A 16,777-nucleotide genomic window follows, 5' to 3' on the forward strand; every position below is an offset into this window, starting at 1 on the left:
CTTCTTCTTCTTCTTCTTCTTCTTCTTCTTCTTCTTCTTCTTCTTCTGGGAAGGCAGGGCAATTGGGGTTAAGTGACTTGCCCAAGGTCACACGGCTACTAAGGTTTAATTGTCTGAGGGCAGATTTGAACTCAGGTCCACCTGACTACAGGGCTGGTGCTCTATTCACTGTGCCACCTAGCTGCCCTTTGGTCTTTTTTTTTTTTAAAGCAATCAGGGTTAAGTAACTTGCTCAAGGTTACATGGCCAGTAATTTTTGTGTGGGTGCCGAGTATCTGAGGCCGGAACCGATCCCAAGTTTCCCAATGCTGGGGCTGGCACTCTTACTCACTTCGCCACCTGGCCGCCCCTCTGCCCTTCAGTCTTAATTTTGAGGTTCACATGGGACCTGCCAAGCTCAGTAATAGATGGAAAGGAACTGAGTCTTCTCAATAGACCCATCAATACCATTATCACATCTGCAAATATGGTGTCTACCATAGCATGCAAATTCATAGAACCAATAGAATTACCATACTTAAACCAAAGAATCATGGAATCTTTATTCATTCAGCCAAATTACTACCTGATTAAACCAATTACTTATTATACCATCTTATTGTACAAGTATAAGCATTATTAAACCAAATATTAGCAATGTGGCATAGTATATAGCAGTGGGGCAGTGGAGTCAGGAATGCCTGGGTTTAATTCCTGTCCTTGACATATACTTGTTATATGATAGTTAAATAGTTAACGGTGCCCCAAACAACTCCCCAGGCTGTAAATTACAGAGGAGTTGCTGACCTTCATTATTGGAGGGAGTTTCCAGGGTGGAAGTTCCCCACACTGATGAATTCATAGATAAGGACCAAAAAATGTATGGCATTATATCAGTTTCAGAGCAGAGAAAATGATGCTTTCTCACTAAATTTTGTAATGCTACTTTCTGTTAAGATTGATCATAAGTACTCAGACTAACTTTAAAGTATGTGAGTTTATAATCATGATGAGGTTATGTTTGATATTTTTCCATTTTATATAAAATTAATATGTATAGTAATAATGGAAAGATTGCTGAGTAAATTAGTGGACAGTATTTAAACTCAACAGATCATAGCAGGACATTAATCATTATAGTCAAAAGCCCATTAAGTCATTCTACTTAAGTCACAAATTTTGTTCACTTGTGTGTTCTAGAGAGAGTAATTTTATGCAATTCTATTAATGGAGCTTGAATGTTAAAGGAAAGATTTACTGCTTCTCTTAGGTTACAGTGACTTGTGAGCGTAAAATGGATTTTTTTAAAAACTAAGTTTTAAAATTAATTTTTTTTAAATTAAAAGACCTAAATCTTTGGAGGTGGTCCTAATCACAGATTCTTTATAGAGCCATAGATCAATAAATGGAGGAGTTCTTAGAGACAATTTAGTCCAACTCCCTCACTTTAAAAATAAAGAAATTCAGGCAAAGCAATTTGCTCAAGGTCAAGGTAGGATTTGAACTCAGGTCCTCTGACTCCAAATTCAGAGCTATCTTTGCTGTACCATGCAACTTTGTCCTATATGTATATTAATGATTTTTATAAAAGTCTAGTTAGTGCCTTAGAGAAGGAAGGAAGGATTGGACTCTCCAGGTCTGTGGAGTAAAACCTCTATTAGAGAGATCATATACTATTTTTCATTTTTTCTTTCCCATCCTTCCAAGGGTAAAAGCAGGGTGAGTGAAGAGAGAGACATAATTAGGATAGCAAGGTCAGAGGAGAGGGAGTTAAGAGGAGTTGATTCTTGTTTCTTTTCGCTCCCCCTCCACACCTCCATCTTAGCATTTGTAATGGTCCGTGCTAATTCTCAATGTGAGTCAAGTCAGTGCAAAGTCATTGTAGATGTCTCACTATGCAAGACAGTGGCATAAGAAAGATGTTCAAGATAGAATTCAAGTGAGCCTACTTCATTTAGAAGATGGTTTGTATCCCCTTTCTTGGTATCACTCCTGGAATGAGCCCTAGGTAACCTTTTTTTTTGCTGATAATTACAAAGGAAGTAAAACTCTTGGTTCCCTGAACTGAGGTAATCAGTGTGACAAAGTGCTTGAGAGACAGAATAAAAGGGTTGGACCAGAGGTGTATGTGGGCATTGTAACAATGCTAGAGGCCAAGGAGTTTCTTTCCAAAAACAATGATCTTCAGTGTGGAGCATCATAGCATGGCTGGGCAGAAATACTTTCCCTTCTTCTGGCTGTCCAGGATATTGTCTTTCTGAAGACTTTGACATAATGATCTATGCCTTCATTAAACCAAGTTGGATGACTGGAGTATGCTTTCTTGGCACTATAGCCCTAGAAAAAGGGAATTACAGGATTTCAAAGCCCTAGCAGGCTTTGTAACAATCAATTAGCAGCATTTCTCTCAATAATGCCATGCCTGATTGTGAGCACCTCCTGGCCCCAGTCAGAGAGCCTGAGCATCAGCTTTGTGTCATACCCAACAAACATTTTCTGGGAATTGGATTCCTTGTAATAAACTCCTCAAGAGCAGAGACCAGAGTTTCTTTCTTTTTTTTTTTTTTTTTTTTTTTTTTTTTGCTTTTTGGAGGGCAGTTGGGTTTAAGTAACTTGCCCAAGGTCACAAAACTAGGTTTTTTGTTTGTGTGTGTTAAGTGTCTGAAGCTGGATCTGAACTCAGGTCCTCCTGATTCCAGGGCCAGCACTCTACTCACTGTGCCACCTAGCCACCCAAGACCAGAGTTTCTTGAGATGGTATAAAATCCTCTGGCAGCTCCTAGAGCATGTTATGTACCTCGGAAAAAATGAATACATTTTCATAGATAAATATGTGCTTCATTGTTCTGTTCTTTGTCCATATAAGTATTATTTCTTACCTACTGGTAATTGAATTGTTTTTCTAGTAGTGCTGACAATCCTTGCTGAATGATCCACCTTCTCTTATTAGGTTCTCTTTATGACTAAGGCATGCATGACAGATGGTTGGGTTAGAAGTATAATCTATGACTATGAAATGTCACCAAGATAACTGGGCCTTACAGGGGTCAAGACTGTGACTTTTGCCTCTGTAGTGCCAATGGTGATTATGAATGTGCCGACAAAGTTCTCAATTGCAAAATTTAACAGACTCTCCATATAGAAGACAGAAACAAAACATTTATTAAGATACCAAAAAGTGAAATCCCAATACAAGGAAACCAAATCCATCATAGTAACAAAGAAGTTAATACACCATAGCACAGCAGGGAGTCACACCATCCTTTAGCCTTCCCACAAACAAAACTCACAAGCCTAACTGTCTCCTTGGGAGCATCCTCTCCTCCCTCCAGATTTAACTGCTCTGATTCCCAGTTTTCTGTGGGCTCTGTTCCACCTTTCAGCAAACTCCTCCCACCACGGGCTCCATGTGATTATATTCAGTTTATTAAGGGGCAGGGAAGATCTTCAAATTCCTTTAAGCCAATTAAGGGGCAGAGAAGATCTTCAAATTATCATTACCATTACAGCCTCTTTCTTGGTATACTAATCTGCTATAGGATCATATAATCATAGATTGAAAGCAGAAATGGACATGTGAGGCCATCTAGTCCAATGCCTTCGTTTCACAGATGACATTAAGAGACAAAGAGATGCAGTGACTTGACTAAGGTTATACTCAGGGAATAAACAACAAGACAGGATTTGAACCTAGGTCCTCTACCTCTAAAATTGGACCTTTTCTATTGTATTATAAAATGTAATATAAGAATATTCTTCATTAAAATTTCTTTACATGGTTTATAGGATGAACAGCACATGATAGAAAGTGCTTATAGGATTACAGCTTTTATTTCTGCTCATGAAATTTGTGAAAACAGTTATATGGAAGATGAGGGTCTATTTGAAAATGTGAAATTTGAAAAAGTAAAGTAACACCATATATCTTAATGCCAAAGCCCCAAATATGAGCCAAGCTTCTAGCATTTTCAGAAGCAGTTAGAAAAGTTGCAAAAGGATAATGTGATCTGGTATGTAAGTCCTAGATGATCTAAGATTAGATCTAGTCTCTTCTATCCCTTCAAAAATGTTTGACTTTGAACATTCTTTAGAACATGGAATCATCATCATTGCTAACATTTACATGGAACTTTATAATTTGCACACTTGACATATGTTTAACTCATCTGATCTTGACACCAACCATGTGAAATAGGTGCTCTTATTATTCCCATTTTATAGATGAAGAAACTAATATCTGAGGTTAAGTAGCTTGCCCAGGGTGACACAGATAGTAAATGTTTGAGGCAGGTTTTGGAATGAGGTCTTCCTGTCTCTTAGGTCCAACACGATTTACTATGCCACCATTATAAGAGTTAGTCTGGCATGGTGCAAAGAACACTGGGCTTGGAGTCAGAAAAGCTAATTTTGAGTCTCCACTAAAGCTGTGTAACTGTCTGTGGGCAAGTTGTTTGCCCTCACTGATCCTATTTTCTCATTTGTAAAATGGGACAATAAATCACTTATACTACTTACCTTCTAGGGACATTAGGATAAAATACATTTTCTAAACCTTAAAGTACTATATGAAAAGGTAGCATAGCATAGTAAATAAAGAAGGAATCAACCTGGGAATTAGAAAACCTTGGTGTTAAATGTTACCACTCACTAGTATTGGCTGTATACCCAGGGCAAGTTACTTAACCTTCAGTGCTTCTGGCAACTCTCTAATGCTATCTGCCAAGTAGGTAGAGGGAGTTCTTCCATTTGGAGTTTCCTATGCTGATGAAGTGTAATAACTAACATTTATTTGATCCTTTAAGATTTTCAAATCACTTCACAAATATTATCTCATTTAATACAACAACCATGGTTATGCTATTATCATCCTTATCTGTAAGATGAGGAAAGTAAGGCTGGGAGAAGTTAAGGGAGTTGCCCAAGGTCACAAAGCTAGTGAATTTTGGAGGAGGGATTATGAGCTCAAGTCTTCCTGATTCCAAATCCTGCTTCTTAGCTCCTGTGCCAACTGGCTGACACAGGCCTTATCTGAAATAACAGTGTTATATAAATGTGAGCTGTTATTATTCAAATGAAATAACAATAAACATTATTTGCTTTAGGGTCCTTCTGGATTGAAAGGAGAGAAAGGTGATAGAGTAAGTATTATTTAAAGTTTTATTTATACTTATTTAATGTGTTAAACATTAATGGTCTGAAAATATAAAAGTACCAAGCTATTGATCTCATTTATTTCATTATTAAGGGAGACGTTGCTTCCCAGAACATGATGCGTGCAGTTGCAAGACAAGTCTGTGAACAACTAATCAATGGTAAATAAATGAGAGTGTCCAGTAGGGAGAGCAAGTATGAATAAAAAACAATTTTCTTTGTCCTTCCTTCCACAGAGAAACCAGCTACTGGTGATTTTTTTAATGGTAATACCTTCTTTCCATTAAAGGCCAGATGAGCAGGTTCAATCAAATGCTGAACCAGATTCCAAATGATTATCATTCGAACCGCAATCAGCCTGGACCCCCTGGCCCACCAGGCCCACCAGGAAGTGCAGGAGCAAGAGGAGAACCTGGACCTGGAGGAAGGCCAGGGTTCCCAGGCACTCCAGGGTTGCAAGGACCACCTGGGGATCGAGGTGGGTGATGAATACAGCTCTGCTGATTTACCATTTCTACTTTTGATTAAAGGAAGAATGCAAAAAACAAGACTCTGAGTAGCTTACAGAGGATGGGTAAGGATTAAACTACATATCCTTTTAAAAAATAGGATGTTCTGGAAGTCTTGGCAAAGAAGCTATTTTTGCTGATAATCCTGTGTCTTAAGGCAAGGCCTCAGGTCACACAGCTATATATTTTAGATAATAGGAGATTATTTTGGGGTTAGCTCAGTCAAAGGCGAATGTTTTTCTGAAAACAATTCTTGTTAACAGGACAACTCTCTCATGGCTCTCAAGTAAGAGTCATGACTTTCTTAATTGGTGTGTGACCAGGAATAGCTCAAGTGACCTCTAGCAGCATTTTAAGCTCAAATGCAAGTTCTTCCAATTCAGGACCTGGTGTTGTCCTTGCATTTTTGTTTCAATTGGATTTAACAGTAGAAGAATATAATTTTTAAAAAGGAAACATCTGATTCCAGATGTTTCAAAATAATTACATGGATGCTGAGTAACTATTTTTGTTTTGTTAAGATGATAGTTATCGTTCTATGTAAAAATTAGATTTTTGTGTAACTGTGGTTATTTTGGCATTGCCTTGGTGTATGAGTATTCTTGAACTTTTTTTGAGGGGGGAGGGAGTGGGTAATAAATTTTTATTTCTTTCATGAAAGGAATACTATACACAAATTTCAATTCCTGTTTTATACATTTGACATGTTTGTTTCATTCAAAATATTTTCCCTGACTTGTGGCCAAATTTGGTCCTTGGATGTGGGTCTGGGATTACATACAAATGGCCCAGAAAGAATTTGGCCTGAACATAGAACTCCTATGAAAAATCAGATTCTTTTTTTCACAAAGGAAATGAATTATTTGAATCAGATATTATCAATTAAGGTGGAAAATATCAATTTCCTTATTTCCCCCCTTACATCTCATTCTCAATGTCTTTTATCTTTTAGGATTACCAGGAGAAAAAGGGGAAAGAGGCATTGGATCACAAGGACCCCGAGGTCTGCCTGGACCACCTGGTAGGTTTGCTGCTTCTCAAGCATATGAAAGTAACAAAGAAGTTTTCAGATCATACTTTCTTGGAGTCACACAAGTCATTCAGTCCCTTTAGCATAGTACAGAGGACTATAAATACTTAATTATGTTTTGCTTACAGAACTATATATGTGACTAGTTTAAAGTTAGTGTTTGAGTGTGTGTGTGTATGTATGTATGTGTGTACAGAGAGATAGATACAAAGAGTGATCTAAAGGGAAGTATAATTATATTTTATGAAGTTAAATGAATAAAGGTTTATAAAGAACCTAATATATACAAAACACTGTGTTAAATCATTGTATATAATTTTAACAATGAAGTAATGGAACCCAGTAATATGAAATATTGCATTTTCCATGTTTGCGTAAATCATATTAGGTATCATGGCCAGAATTATGTTCATTGGATTCATAACTTTAAAGTTAGAATGGATTTCAGAAGTCATCTGTTCCAACCCCCTCATTTTACAGATGAGGAAATTAAGACCAAAAGTTGTTAAGTGATTTGCTCAAGATTACACAGGTATGTTGTAAGGGGGCCAAACTGGAATTTGAATTCAGACCCTCTGCCTCTGGAGAAGCTAGGTGGCACAGTGGATACGGTACCCAGCGTGGAGTCAGGAAGACTACTTTCCTGAGTTCAAATCTGATCCCAGATACTTCCTAGCTACATGACCCTGGACAAGTCACTTAACCTTGTTTGCCTCAGTTTCCTTATATGTAAAATGAGCTAGAGAAAGAAGTAGCAAATTTCTTAAGTATCTTTGCTAAGAAAACTGCAAATGGGATCATGAAAAGTTGGACACTACTGAAACGACTGAACCAATGTCTGTCTCCAGACTTAGTTTTCATTCCACTGCACAATGTAGCATTCCTAAAGATGTTCCCTCTCAAATACTTGTGCTACCTGCCACATTATTTCATTCACTGATTCTTCATCAAAGTCTTGACTGGAATGATTAGTTGTCCCAATGTTCCTGCCTTCAGTTGGCTGAGTTAAACACGGTTTTTAAAGTATAATATCCATAAGCAGCTTGAAACAAATTGGAGTCTCATTTGGTTAGAGCTTTACATTCCTGTTCACCGTAGTACAACGTGGTCCAAAAACAACATTACCTCATCCATCTTGGAGCTGTTGAAAAGGAGAATTATGTACTCCTGAGTAGTTTTAATTACAATCCAATGTGGTTGTCTGATAGAGTTGTTTCCCTCGAGATACTCGTATCATAAAGAGAAAAGGAACAAACTAGAACATTCATTGATGTCTGCAGTTTGGCCCTAATCTGACCAAATCATCTTTTTGTGAATAGAGCCCTTAAAATGACGATGTTCTGGGAAGCAACTGTTGATGAGTCACTGGCAAGGAGGTCCCATCACATTTTTGGTTCACTTTGGTGGTTTCATGTGGAAATATTTTCTTACCATATACTAGTATATTGTCTAGACAGTAAAAGTTACAACTATATTATCTTTAGGATACTTTAGTTGTGTGTGCGTGTGTGTGTGTGTGTGTTTAAGAGAAAGACAGAGAGAGAGAGAGAGAGAGAGAGAGAGAGAGAGAGAGAGAGAGAGAGAGAGAGAGAGAAATATGTACATTCATTTAAATCTCAAACTAGGCCCACAAGGAGAATCTAGAATGGGTCCACCAGGATCTACAGGCTCAAGAGGTCCTCCTGGTCCCCCTGGTCGTCCTGGAAATTCAGGTATCCGAGGTCCGGTTGGTCCACCTGGATACTGTGATTCATCCCAGTGTGCCAGCATCCCTTACAATGGTCAAGGATACCCAGGTATGTGGTTGCTCTTTTAGGAATCTGCAGTCACTTTAATGAGGTAGCCTTCACAGAAATACTAGGATAGCTTGATTTGAAGATAACTCGATGACTGATTTTGTTAGCCATGTAGCTTGATTATGAGAAAGAAAAGTGTTTTCTTTAAGTTCCTAGAGGAGTAGGAATTTATTTTACTGTGAGGATTTACGGGACCATTTTCTTCTTCTACCCTCATTGCTTGATCACCAATGACACTGTAGTCTTTCACAGCACAAGGGTGAAAACATTACAGCTAAGATTTTTTTCTTTTTTTTCTTCTTTTTTCTATTAGTAGGAGAAGGGGGCATGCTTGTCAGCTCCAATCATAGAGTGTCAGGATTATTTATACAAAATTAGTACATGGATTCAGAATTGTCAGTAAAGTGTCTTATAACCTGATTCAGACAGCTGAAAGTAATTCACCATCCCACACTATCTATGAGTGAGAGCCAATTATATTAAAGGTCCTGAAGCTATTATATTAAAAAATGCTAAATGTGTTGGGGTGAGGGGCTGGAATACTGGCATCAATTTCTGACCACAGGAGGCAATTGTGTCTGGTTTGGGCAGGGTAATTTGACTCAAATGACGTTAAATGTCAAGTGTGGTATTGTGAACTTTTTCACTTGTTTGCCCTGAAAGCATCTCACAAGTAGTAAAAATGATAGAGCTGTTGGATATTGTTTGCCACTACCAAATAGTGCATGACTAGATGAATATCTATATATCTATGTAATATGTATATACAACAAACTCCAAATAGTGACAGGTCTTAAAAATGTATTTTCATACAGTACAATATTCCAATTTAATTTGCTATGAATGAGAGAAATTACTATTCTGTATGTATGAATACTGTTGCCAAAAAGCAATTTTGTAAAAATTATATAGATATATGGATATACCTTAACCATTGTGTATTTAGATGAATGAAAGTAGATATGTTAATTTTTTTTTGCACAGCAATTCAACTTTTAAAAACTATCATCTTTGACCTGTTTCAGGTTCCGGCTAACAAATTTTCTAAGTCGCCAGTGCTGCTTACAGTTTGAATACATGAAAATCCTGTTTCTGAGATGTTTGCGCACGTGCTTATTAGGAAATGAGTCTGTATGGAAATGTCATCACAGATATGGTTAATGAACCACGTTGGCATCATAAAAAGGGGAGACTCTATATACTAACTCTTGAATGAGAAAAAAGGACACGGTGTCCACTTATTACTGTTGCATTTCAATCATAATGTAGACAACAACTGCAGATGGTAGTTCAGACAAAAACAACCAACTAAAGCCTTGTTTCTGAAGGAGGCACATAAAACTACTAACCAGTGGAAGTAATGCCATTTCAAGGAAAAACAAATTTTAACCTGGTCAAAGAGAAATGTTTTCTGTAAATAATAAACTAATTGTGGCTTGTAAATGATTTGTATGGGATCCTGTCACTAAAAACACTTACCATTTCTATAAAAAAGCTTCTGCACCAAAGCCTGCTGCTTGCTGTCTGCCAGAATAACACTGTAGGAAAACTTTTAGTCTCTTGCTTGTTAGCAACGTATCTGAGTCAGGGCTTGTGCCTTCTTTTGTATATGTAATCTTGTTTGGGTCCTGTAATTGCCATCTTCTATACCAAAGTTTTTTTGTTTTTGTTTTTTAAATAACTACTTCTTTCTGTTTTGCTGTAGTCATTGGTGTTTCTTGACCACCAGCTGTAACTCAGTCTGATATGAGGAACAGCACCTGAAAATGATGTGTACTGTATATTAATCCCTGATGATAGCTAACTTGTACAGTTGTTTTTGACCTCAAGAGTTCAGTGTTTAGATGCCAATCAAACTTCCCCTCAGATGGCCAAGTTGTTCTTTGAACTGATGGTTTCGAATACCATGAATAGCTATTTTGGTACCTACTGAAATACCTATCCAGGTACTATTACGTTTACAATGCATTGGGCCCCAGGGCCATGGCCCTCTCCAGGTGTTTTGTGCAATGATTGTATTATAATCTGCTGGATCATAAAAACAACAGTAACAAAAAGGTTTCTTGCTAAAGCCTTTTCATTATACTTTATCACCCCCAAATTCTATGTGAAAATGGAAGTAATCATGAAACTGTTAACTTATATATTTATGGTTTTGAAATTAAGACTGGATTAACATGGCGTAGGGAGGCTGTAGACCTGTTGCTGTGCATGTGACTTCCAAATCGTGACTTAACTATAATGTTGAATCGGACAACTATTTTCAACCAGAGCCTTATGTGCCTGAAAGTGGACCCTATCTCCCTGAGCGTGAACCCTTCATAGTACCAATGGAGCCAGAAACGACAGCAGATGAGTATGAGGACTATGGAGCTGATATGCCACCAGAAGGACACCCTCCCCAGATGCGCCAGAAAAGATCATTATCGAGGAAACCGAGGAAAATAAGACCATGAAATATGTCTTTCTTTTCTTGATGGAGGGGGGAGGGTGAAGTAGGGATGGGTGGGGTGGGATGGTGGAATTTTCATTTGGGTCATGTTCCCATTTGCAGGACTGACAGAATGTGCCCCTTTTCTGTGATATTTCCTTTTCAGCATTTCCAGATGATGAAACACACCCCCTGACTGTCCAGCACCATGCTTTGGCAGGTTGTGTCATAGGCGGGATGGGATCTATAGAAATAGGTTTACTTTTGAAATGCTTGTAAAATACTTTGCTTTGCAGATACTGGTTTGAATTTGATGTTCAGCTAGCCCAGTGCAGCAATGAAAATGAAAAAAAAAATTAAATCTCCAAGCTTATAGCTGCTACTTAGTTCGAGAGGGCAATCTTGATTTTGGCAATAGTCCTTTTCCAAGGACTTTTCCCCTTTCAAATGCTTACCCACAATTTAGTCAGTTCACAATTCATGTTACTGCCCTAATAAAACAAAACGAAACAAAACCAAAAGCCACTCCATTGCCATTATTTATCTTATTTTTCTCTCTATAGCTATATTTTAGGGCATATACTGCTCTTATACATCTCCTTTACCAACCACAAACCTTAAGCAATATAGCTGAAACCATTGTATCAACTGGGTACAGTTTTATAATGCCTTAAATCTCCTTGATTTAGACACATTAACATTTATGCCAAATTGCAGACAATCCTGCAGAGACAGAATTGCATGTTTGTGTTGTATATTTAGTATGGATTTTTTTCAGAATATAATGTTTCCTAGTTATCAAAAAGCAGTTGGAAAATGTTTGCAAGACTATGGAAATAGAATTGCTGCTTTTATATTTTAACTGCAAATTGTGAATTTCACTGCCTTATATTATTTATTTCTGAAACAAAAGAGGCATTTTTCAATAAAACTACTGAAAATTTGACACGGTCTGTTGATTCTTGGATGGGATTTTCTTGACTCTTCATAATAGTACTGCCACACATAGATTAGAGTCCTTGGAAACAGCTATAAATTCCTTTTGCTCCTCTTACATTTTAGATTATGCTAAGTATTTTTAGCGCTTTTATGCTATTGCTCAGTTAGAGAAAGTGAGAGCTATGAAAACTAAACCAAACAAAATGAAACAAACAACAACAAAACCCGCTCAGAGATTTCAGAGGCTTTATTAGAAATGTAAATGACATGTGGGATGGTAGAGAAAACAGCTAGGTAGCCTAGGTTACTCCAAAATAAGAAGGTATTCTCAAACAACCCACTTAATTTCATATGTAATTGCTCCCCCATGTTATGAAATGACTAAAATGCTTTATATGTTTGGTAAAGATTTTAGACCATGTGACAGCACTTGTCTTCTGAACTCATTTGTCTATCTGGTTGAACTTTTTGTTGTCCTACTTCTTTCGCATCCCCAGAACCCCAGTTGGCTTTAGGTTGGCATCTGATTGTCAGGGCACTCTGATGTTGAATTCCTTCATCAGGAAGGCTGAAAGACATGGTCAGATTTCTCTTAGGTTGGCCCAGAAGAATCACAGGAGACAAGGCGCAAAAAAACAAAGCAAAACAAAAAGAATTTTATTTTCAGTTATTGGCTAGTTATCCACCTTTATGTCACCAATGGACTTATTCTCTAACATATTGCTCTACAGTCAGTAATGACCATGGAAAAGGGGATAGCAGCATCGACAGTCCAAATTAATGGCTAAATAAAAATGAGTGTATATCTTGTTTTGAGATGTAGATTGCCAATAGAAGGTTTCTCTTGTTGCCCTAAAAGAGGACTCAATTGTGTTTCCTTGCTTTCGGACTTTGTTTCCCTCAGTGCCAATTATTATGCAGGTCTTTCTTATGTTATAGCAGAACTGGCAGGCGAACTCAGGTACTTTGACTCCAAACTCAGCATGCTTTCTGCTGAGTCTTGCTACCTCTCTATATAATTACATATGTTGCATTGATCCTCATAACAACCCCATGAGGTAAATAATATTATCTCCATTTTACAGATGAGGAAAACAGAGCTTGGAGATGTTAAGTGATGAATTTCCTATTGGTCACTCAGCTAGTAAAAGTTTAAGTTGAGATTTGAACCTAGGTCTTCCTGTTCCTCAATCCACTGCTTTATTCATCAAGCCATATTTGTTGCTGTCATTGAATTGTTTTTCAGTTGTGTCCGACTCTTTGTGATGCCGTTTGGAGTTTTCTTGGCAAGATATTGAAGTGGTTTGCTGTTTCCTCTTCTAGCTCCTTTTGCAGATGAGAAAACTGAGGCAAACAGGATTAAGTGACTTTTCCAGGATTACATAGCTAGGAAGTATCTGAGGTCAGATTTAAATTCACCAAGATGAGTCTTCCTGACTCCACTGTGCCACCTAACTCCCATTAAGCCAAGATGGCTAATGAAAGTAGAAAGAAGCCTCATCTGTTCAGGAAATAATCTGAAAGAAACTTTATTATTATTATTGTTATTATTATTAGCATTAAACAAAGTTTTGGGGCAGTATCCCATAAGAGGAAACACCTGGCAGAATGGGTTGGCCTATGACTGTTAGAGGTTACTTTGCAAAACTGATGCTTTGCTGAGAGAGGTGGTGATAGAAATTGTTGCCTGTTGTCACAGTGAAATTATCTCATTGATTGTAACAAAAGTTTTCTCAACTAGAATAAATCAAATATATCAACCAGTAAATACCCACCATTGGAATGTTACCTACAACCATAAAGCAAACCACATATGAGATGTTTTTAAGAGTTTTCTGATATACACATGTGCACATACCTCTAGAGGCAACATGGGGTGGTGCATCCTGGGTTTAAGCCCCACTTCCGAAACATACTGATTGTATGACCCAGGATAAGTCACTTACTCTCTCAGTACCCCATGCAACTCTCTTAGACTATAAATTGCATAGTAAGTACTGATCTTCATTAATAGAGGAAGTTTGTTCACTGCAAGTTTCCTAAACTAATGAAATCATTGTCCCAGACCACATTTATATCTCTGTGTTTGTCTGTCTCTGTCTCCCTCTATGTCTCTCTCTCCCCCAAAGTTCACTGTCTCTCTGTCTTTGTCTCTGTGTCTTTGTTTCTGTCTTCACATAATGTATGTACACACACACACACACACACACACACACACTCCCTTTATTGTAACTACCCCTGGAAAGTTTCTTCACATTCCTCAAGTGAACAGGTACAAAGTGACTCCATGTTGTATCACTAACTCGATTTTTACAGCTCTGACAGTGACTATGAATATACTGCCATAGCTCTGAATCATAGAATATAACAAACTCAAACTCTCCATATAGAACACAGAAGTAAAACATTTATTCAGACACCAGAAAACCAAATTCGTTATAGCAACAAAGAAATCTATGTACAATAACACTACAGAAACCAATAGCATCCCAAAGCCTACCCATAAATAAAAACTCACAATCCCAGCTGTCTGCTTGGCTACATCCTCTCTCTTCCCTCTGTTCTAACTGCTCTGACTCGGTTTCCTCTCAGCTCTGCTCCACCCTTCCTTCTCTACATGTTCAGAAAACTCCTCCCACTACAGGCTCCATGTGATTACATTCAGTCTTTTAAGGGTCAGGGAAGATCTTCAAATTTCTATTACCATTACATTCAGCCACAAGATCTTTCACTTTCCTTACACAGGTCAATGGGACTTTAGGGGTAACTGGTATCAACAGAACTTTACAACAATATAACTGGAATAACATAAAATAAACATATAAAACTGTGTCTTAGGGTGGTACTTGAGCACAAGCACCCCGTCATTCCTTCCTCAAACAAATAGGGCCCAAAATCTTGGGGTAAGGGGCAAAAGTCTCTTCTTTAACAGTTACTTCCTACTGAAACTGATGTAAAGCTGTCCCTGCCCCAAGAGGTTTCATTCAAGAGGTCAGTTCTTTAGTTGGCATCAGGAGCTTTGGTCAATGCCAGATCCAGGGGTGACTCACCATAGTCGTGTGCAGGGGGTGACATCTGGCTTAAGTGATCACACATCCGCAGGTGGAAGGTACTAAGCTTGCAGGAAACAAATATAGCAAACAAGTTTAACAGACAGAAAGCCAAAAAGAAACAAGAATAACCAGAAGCAGGGTACATATAGGGTCAGCCAATGCTTCTGGAGTCCACGACCCCTCTATCATAGCCTTATTCATTGTTGTTTGCTGTTTTCTAGTTTGCAGTTTTGGGGTCATCATTCTGGCTAGATATATATTTTCTTTAATCTGAGCTGGGGCCTGACCAATTTCCTATGCTCCCTGCAGGTGTTACAGACTTGAATACAATGCTTCAGGAAGCTCTGTAGTGGCAGTTCTTACTTCCCTATTTCATCTAATATTAATCCCCTTTTCTTGGTACATTTTACATAATTCATTAGTTGGAATACCATCTATTCTTCCAAAATCTACCCATGCTCTCAACAGAGTAATAAAGAATTCTTTTCTTGTCAATCTATTCTGACTTTGAATTGGCTGGCTATTTACTCTTCTCTCTTGAGGAAATTTGTCCTTTCCCCATTTCCCTAAGTCAGTTAACTGTGAAATCTTATCCAGCACCCCTGAAAGAGGGTGCCCTGTCTCCCCAATTAGTAGAGTCAGAACTAGGAGCTTATAAGGAGGCAGAGCCATCTTCACTATGATATTTCTACAAGAAACTGCTAAGGTGATACCATGATAAGCTTTGGTGTCTCTGACCATGATATCTGTTTTTATTACCTTTTCCTAGTCTCTGGGTACCAGGGTCTATCTCTACTAGACCACATAGAGTTGGTAGCATATTGTCTATTTCATCCATCTACTGCTAAAGCTAATGGACTGGTCATATAAAAGCTTGCTGTACAAAAGGATTCTGACTAATACCTATAGATTTGAAACAATCCATGCTATCTATTGATACTCCTCCAGCCCCTTCATCACGGATTCTCACCATCCAAGACACTAAAGATTGTTCCATCCTTTGGGTGAATTGACTTAATATATCAGTGACCTCCTTTTGAATAAAATCCTCAATTATATACCACAAGAATGTGTTTCCCCCCTGCTTCTCCTGTTTTCTTCTCAGTATGGAGTGAAAGTCTGCCCTTGTAAAAGCCTCCTCATCTAACTTTGTTTCATTTTCCTCCCACACATTCTCCTGGCAATTGTGGGGACAACTAGGCTTAGCATGTGCAAGGGCCGCATGCACATTCCTTTTGTTAATTTTTTTTTCTTCTTTTCTGAGCCAAACATACATCAGTCTTTCATTCTACCACTTAAGACTTTCTAGCTTGCTTTTCTAAAGGAAAGCTCACACACTGTAACACAGAAAGTTTCTCATGTGAATCAGCTAATTCCCTTTCCATCTGGCCTTTTTCCTGTAGCAGTTTGTCTCTGCCTTTACATATAATATGGTAGCTTGTTAGTAAAACCCAGCCTCTTCTACACACTCCTGCCAGTTCTTTCCCTGTTTTTTTCAGTATTTCTTGCAAACCTCTCTCTAAATCTCTAGGTTCTCCCTTCTGTAGCTTGGTTCCCAGTTTTCACAGGGTCCTGCTCCACCCATTCAGTAAACTCCTACCACAGGCTCCATGTGATTACATTCAGCCTTTGTTGAAGTGTCAGGGAAGATCTTTAAATTTCCTTAGGCCTATTAAAGGTCAGGGAAGATCTTCAAATACCCATTCCCATTACACATTTACAAGTGGAACCTCTGAATTCCAACTACAAAGGCAATTGGACAATGGTATTTTCATGTACCTTTCTCCCTTAAGCTTATTTTTCATTGTGAACATCTCCAGTCTCTCTAGGCATTTTTCTTTTCTCTGTTCTCAACATTTCTCAAATCTTTCCTGCATTGTAAAAAAGTA

The 16,777-nt window shown here is 38.0% G+C and overlaps 1 protein-coding gene across 4 annotated transcripts in view; it reads left to right on the forward strand.

The window, feature by feature from the left end:
• The window catches only part of COL12A1 (collagen type XII alpha 1 chain), a 145,590-nt gene extending 133,748 nt beyond the window's left edge, over positions 1–11,842 (forward strand). For 3 of the 4 annotated variants that reach the window (XM_069067012.1, XM_069067009.1, XM_069067010.1), the window contains 6 exons: positions 5,082–5,117; positions 5,225–5,291; positions 5,420–5,608; positions 6,592–6,660; positions 8,295–8,465; positions 10,737–11,842. In XM_069067012.1, the coding sequence (XP_068923113.1) occupies positions 5,082–5,117; positions 5,225–5,291; positions 5,420–5,608; positions 6,592–6,660; positions 8,295–8,465; positions 10,737–10,921 (717 nt within the window). In that variant the 3' untranslated portion in view covers positions 10,922–11,842. Of the gene's footprint in view, positions 1–5,081; positions 5,118–5,224; positions 5,292–5,419; positions 5,609–6,591; positions 6,661–8,294; positions 8,466–9,490; positions 10,377–10,736 lie in introns of those variants that run through there. The other variant, XM_069067011.1, reaches the window with a different exon arrangement.
• The last annotated feature ends 4,935 nt before the right edge of the window (positions 11,843–16,777 follow it).

The sequence above is a fragment of the Petaurus breviceps genome, unplaced genomic scaffold (assembly GCF_028583685.1).
Source record: "Petaurus breviceps papuanus isolate PSGF00001 unplaced genomic scaffold, PetGlider_PUasm1.0 90734, whole genome shotgun sequence".
NCBI classification, from domain to species: domain Eukaryota; kingdom Metazoa; phylum Chordata; class Mammalia; order Diprotodontia; family Petauridae; genus Petaurus; species Petaurus breviceps.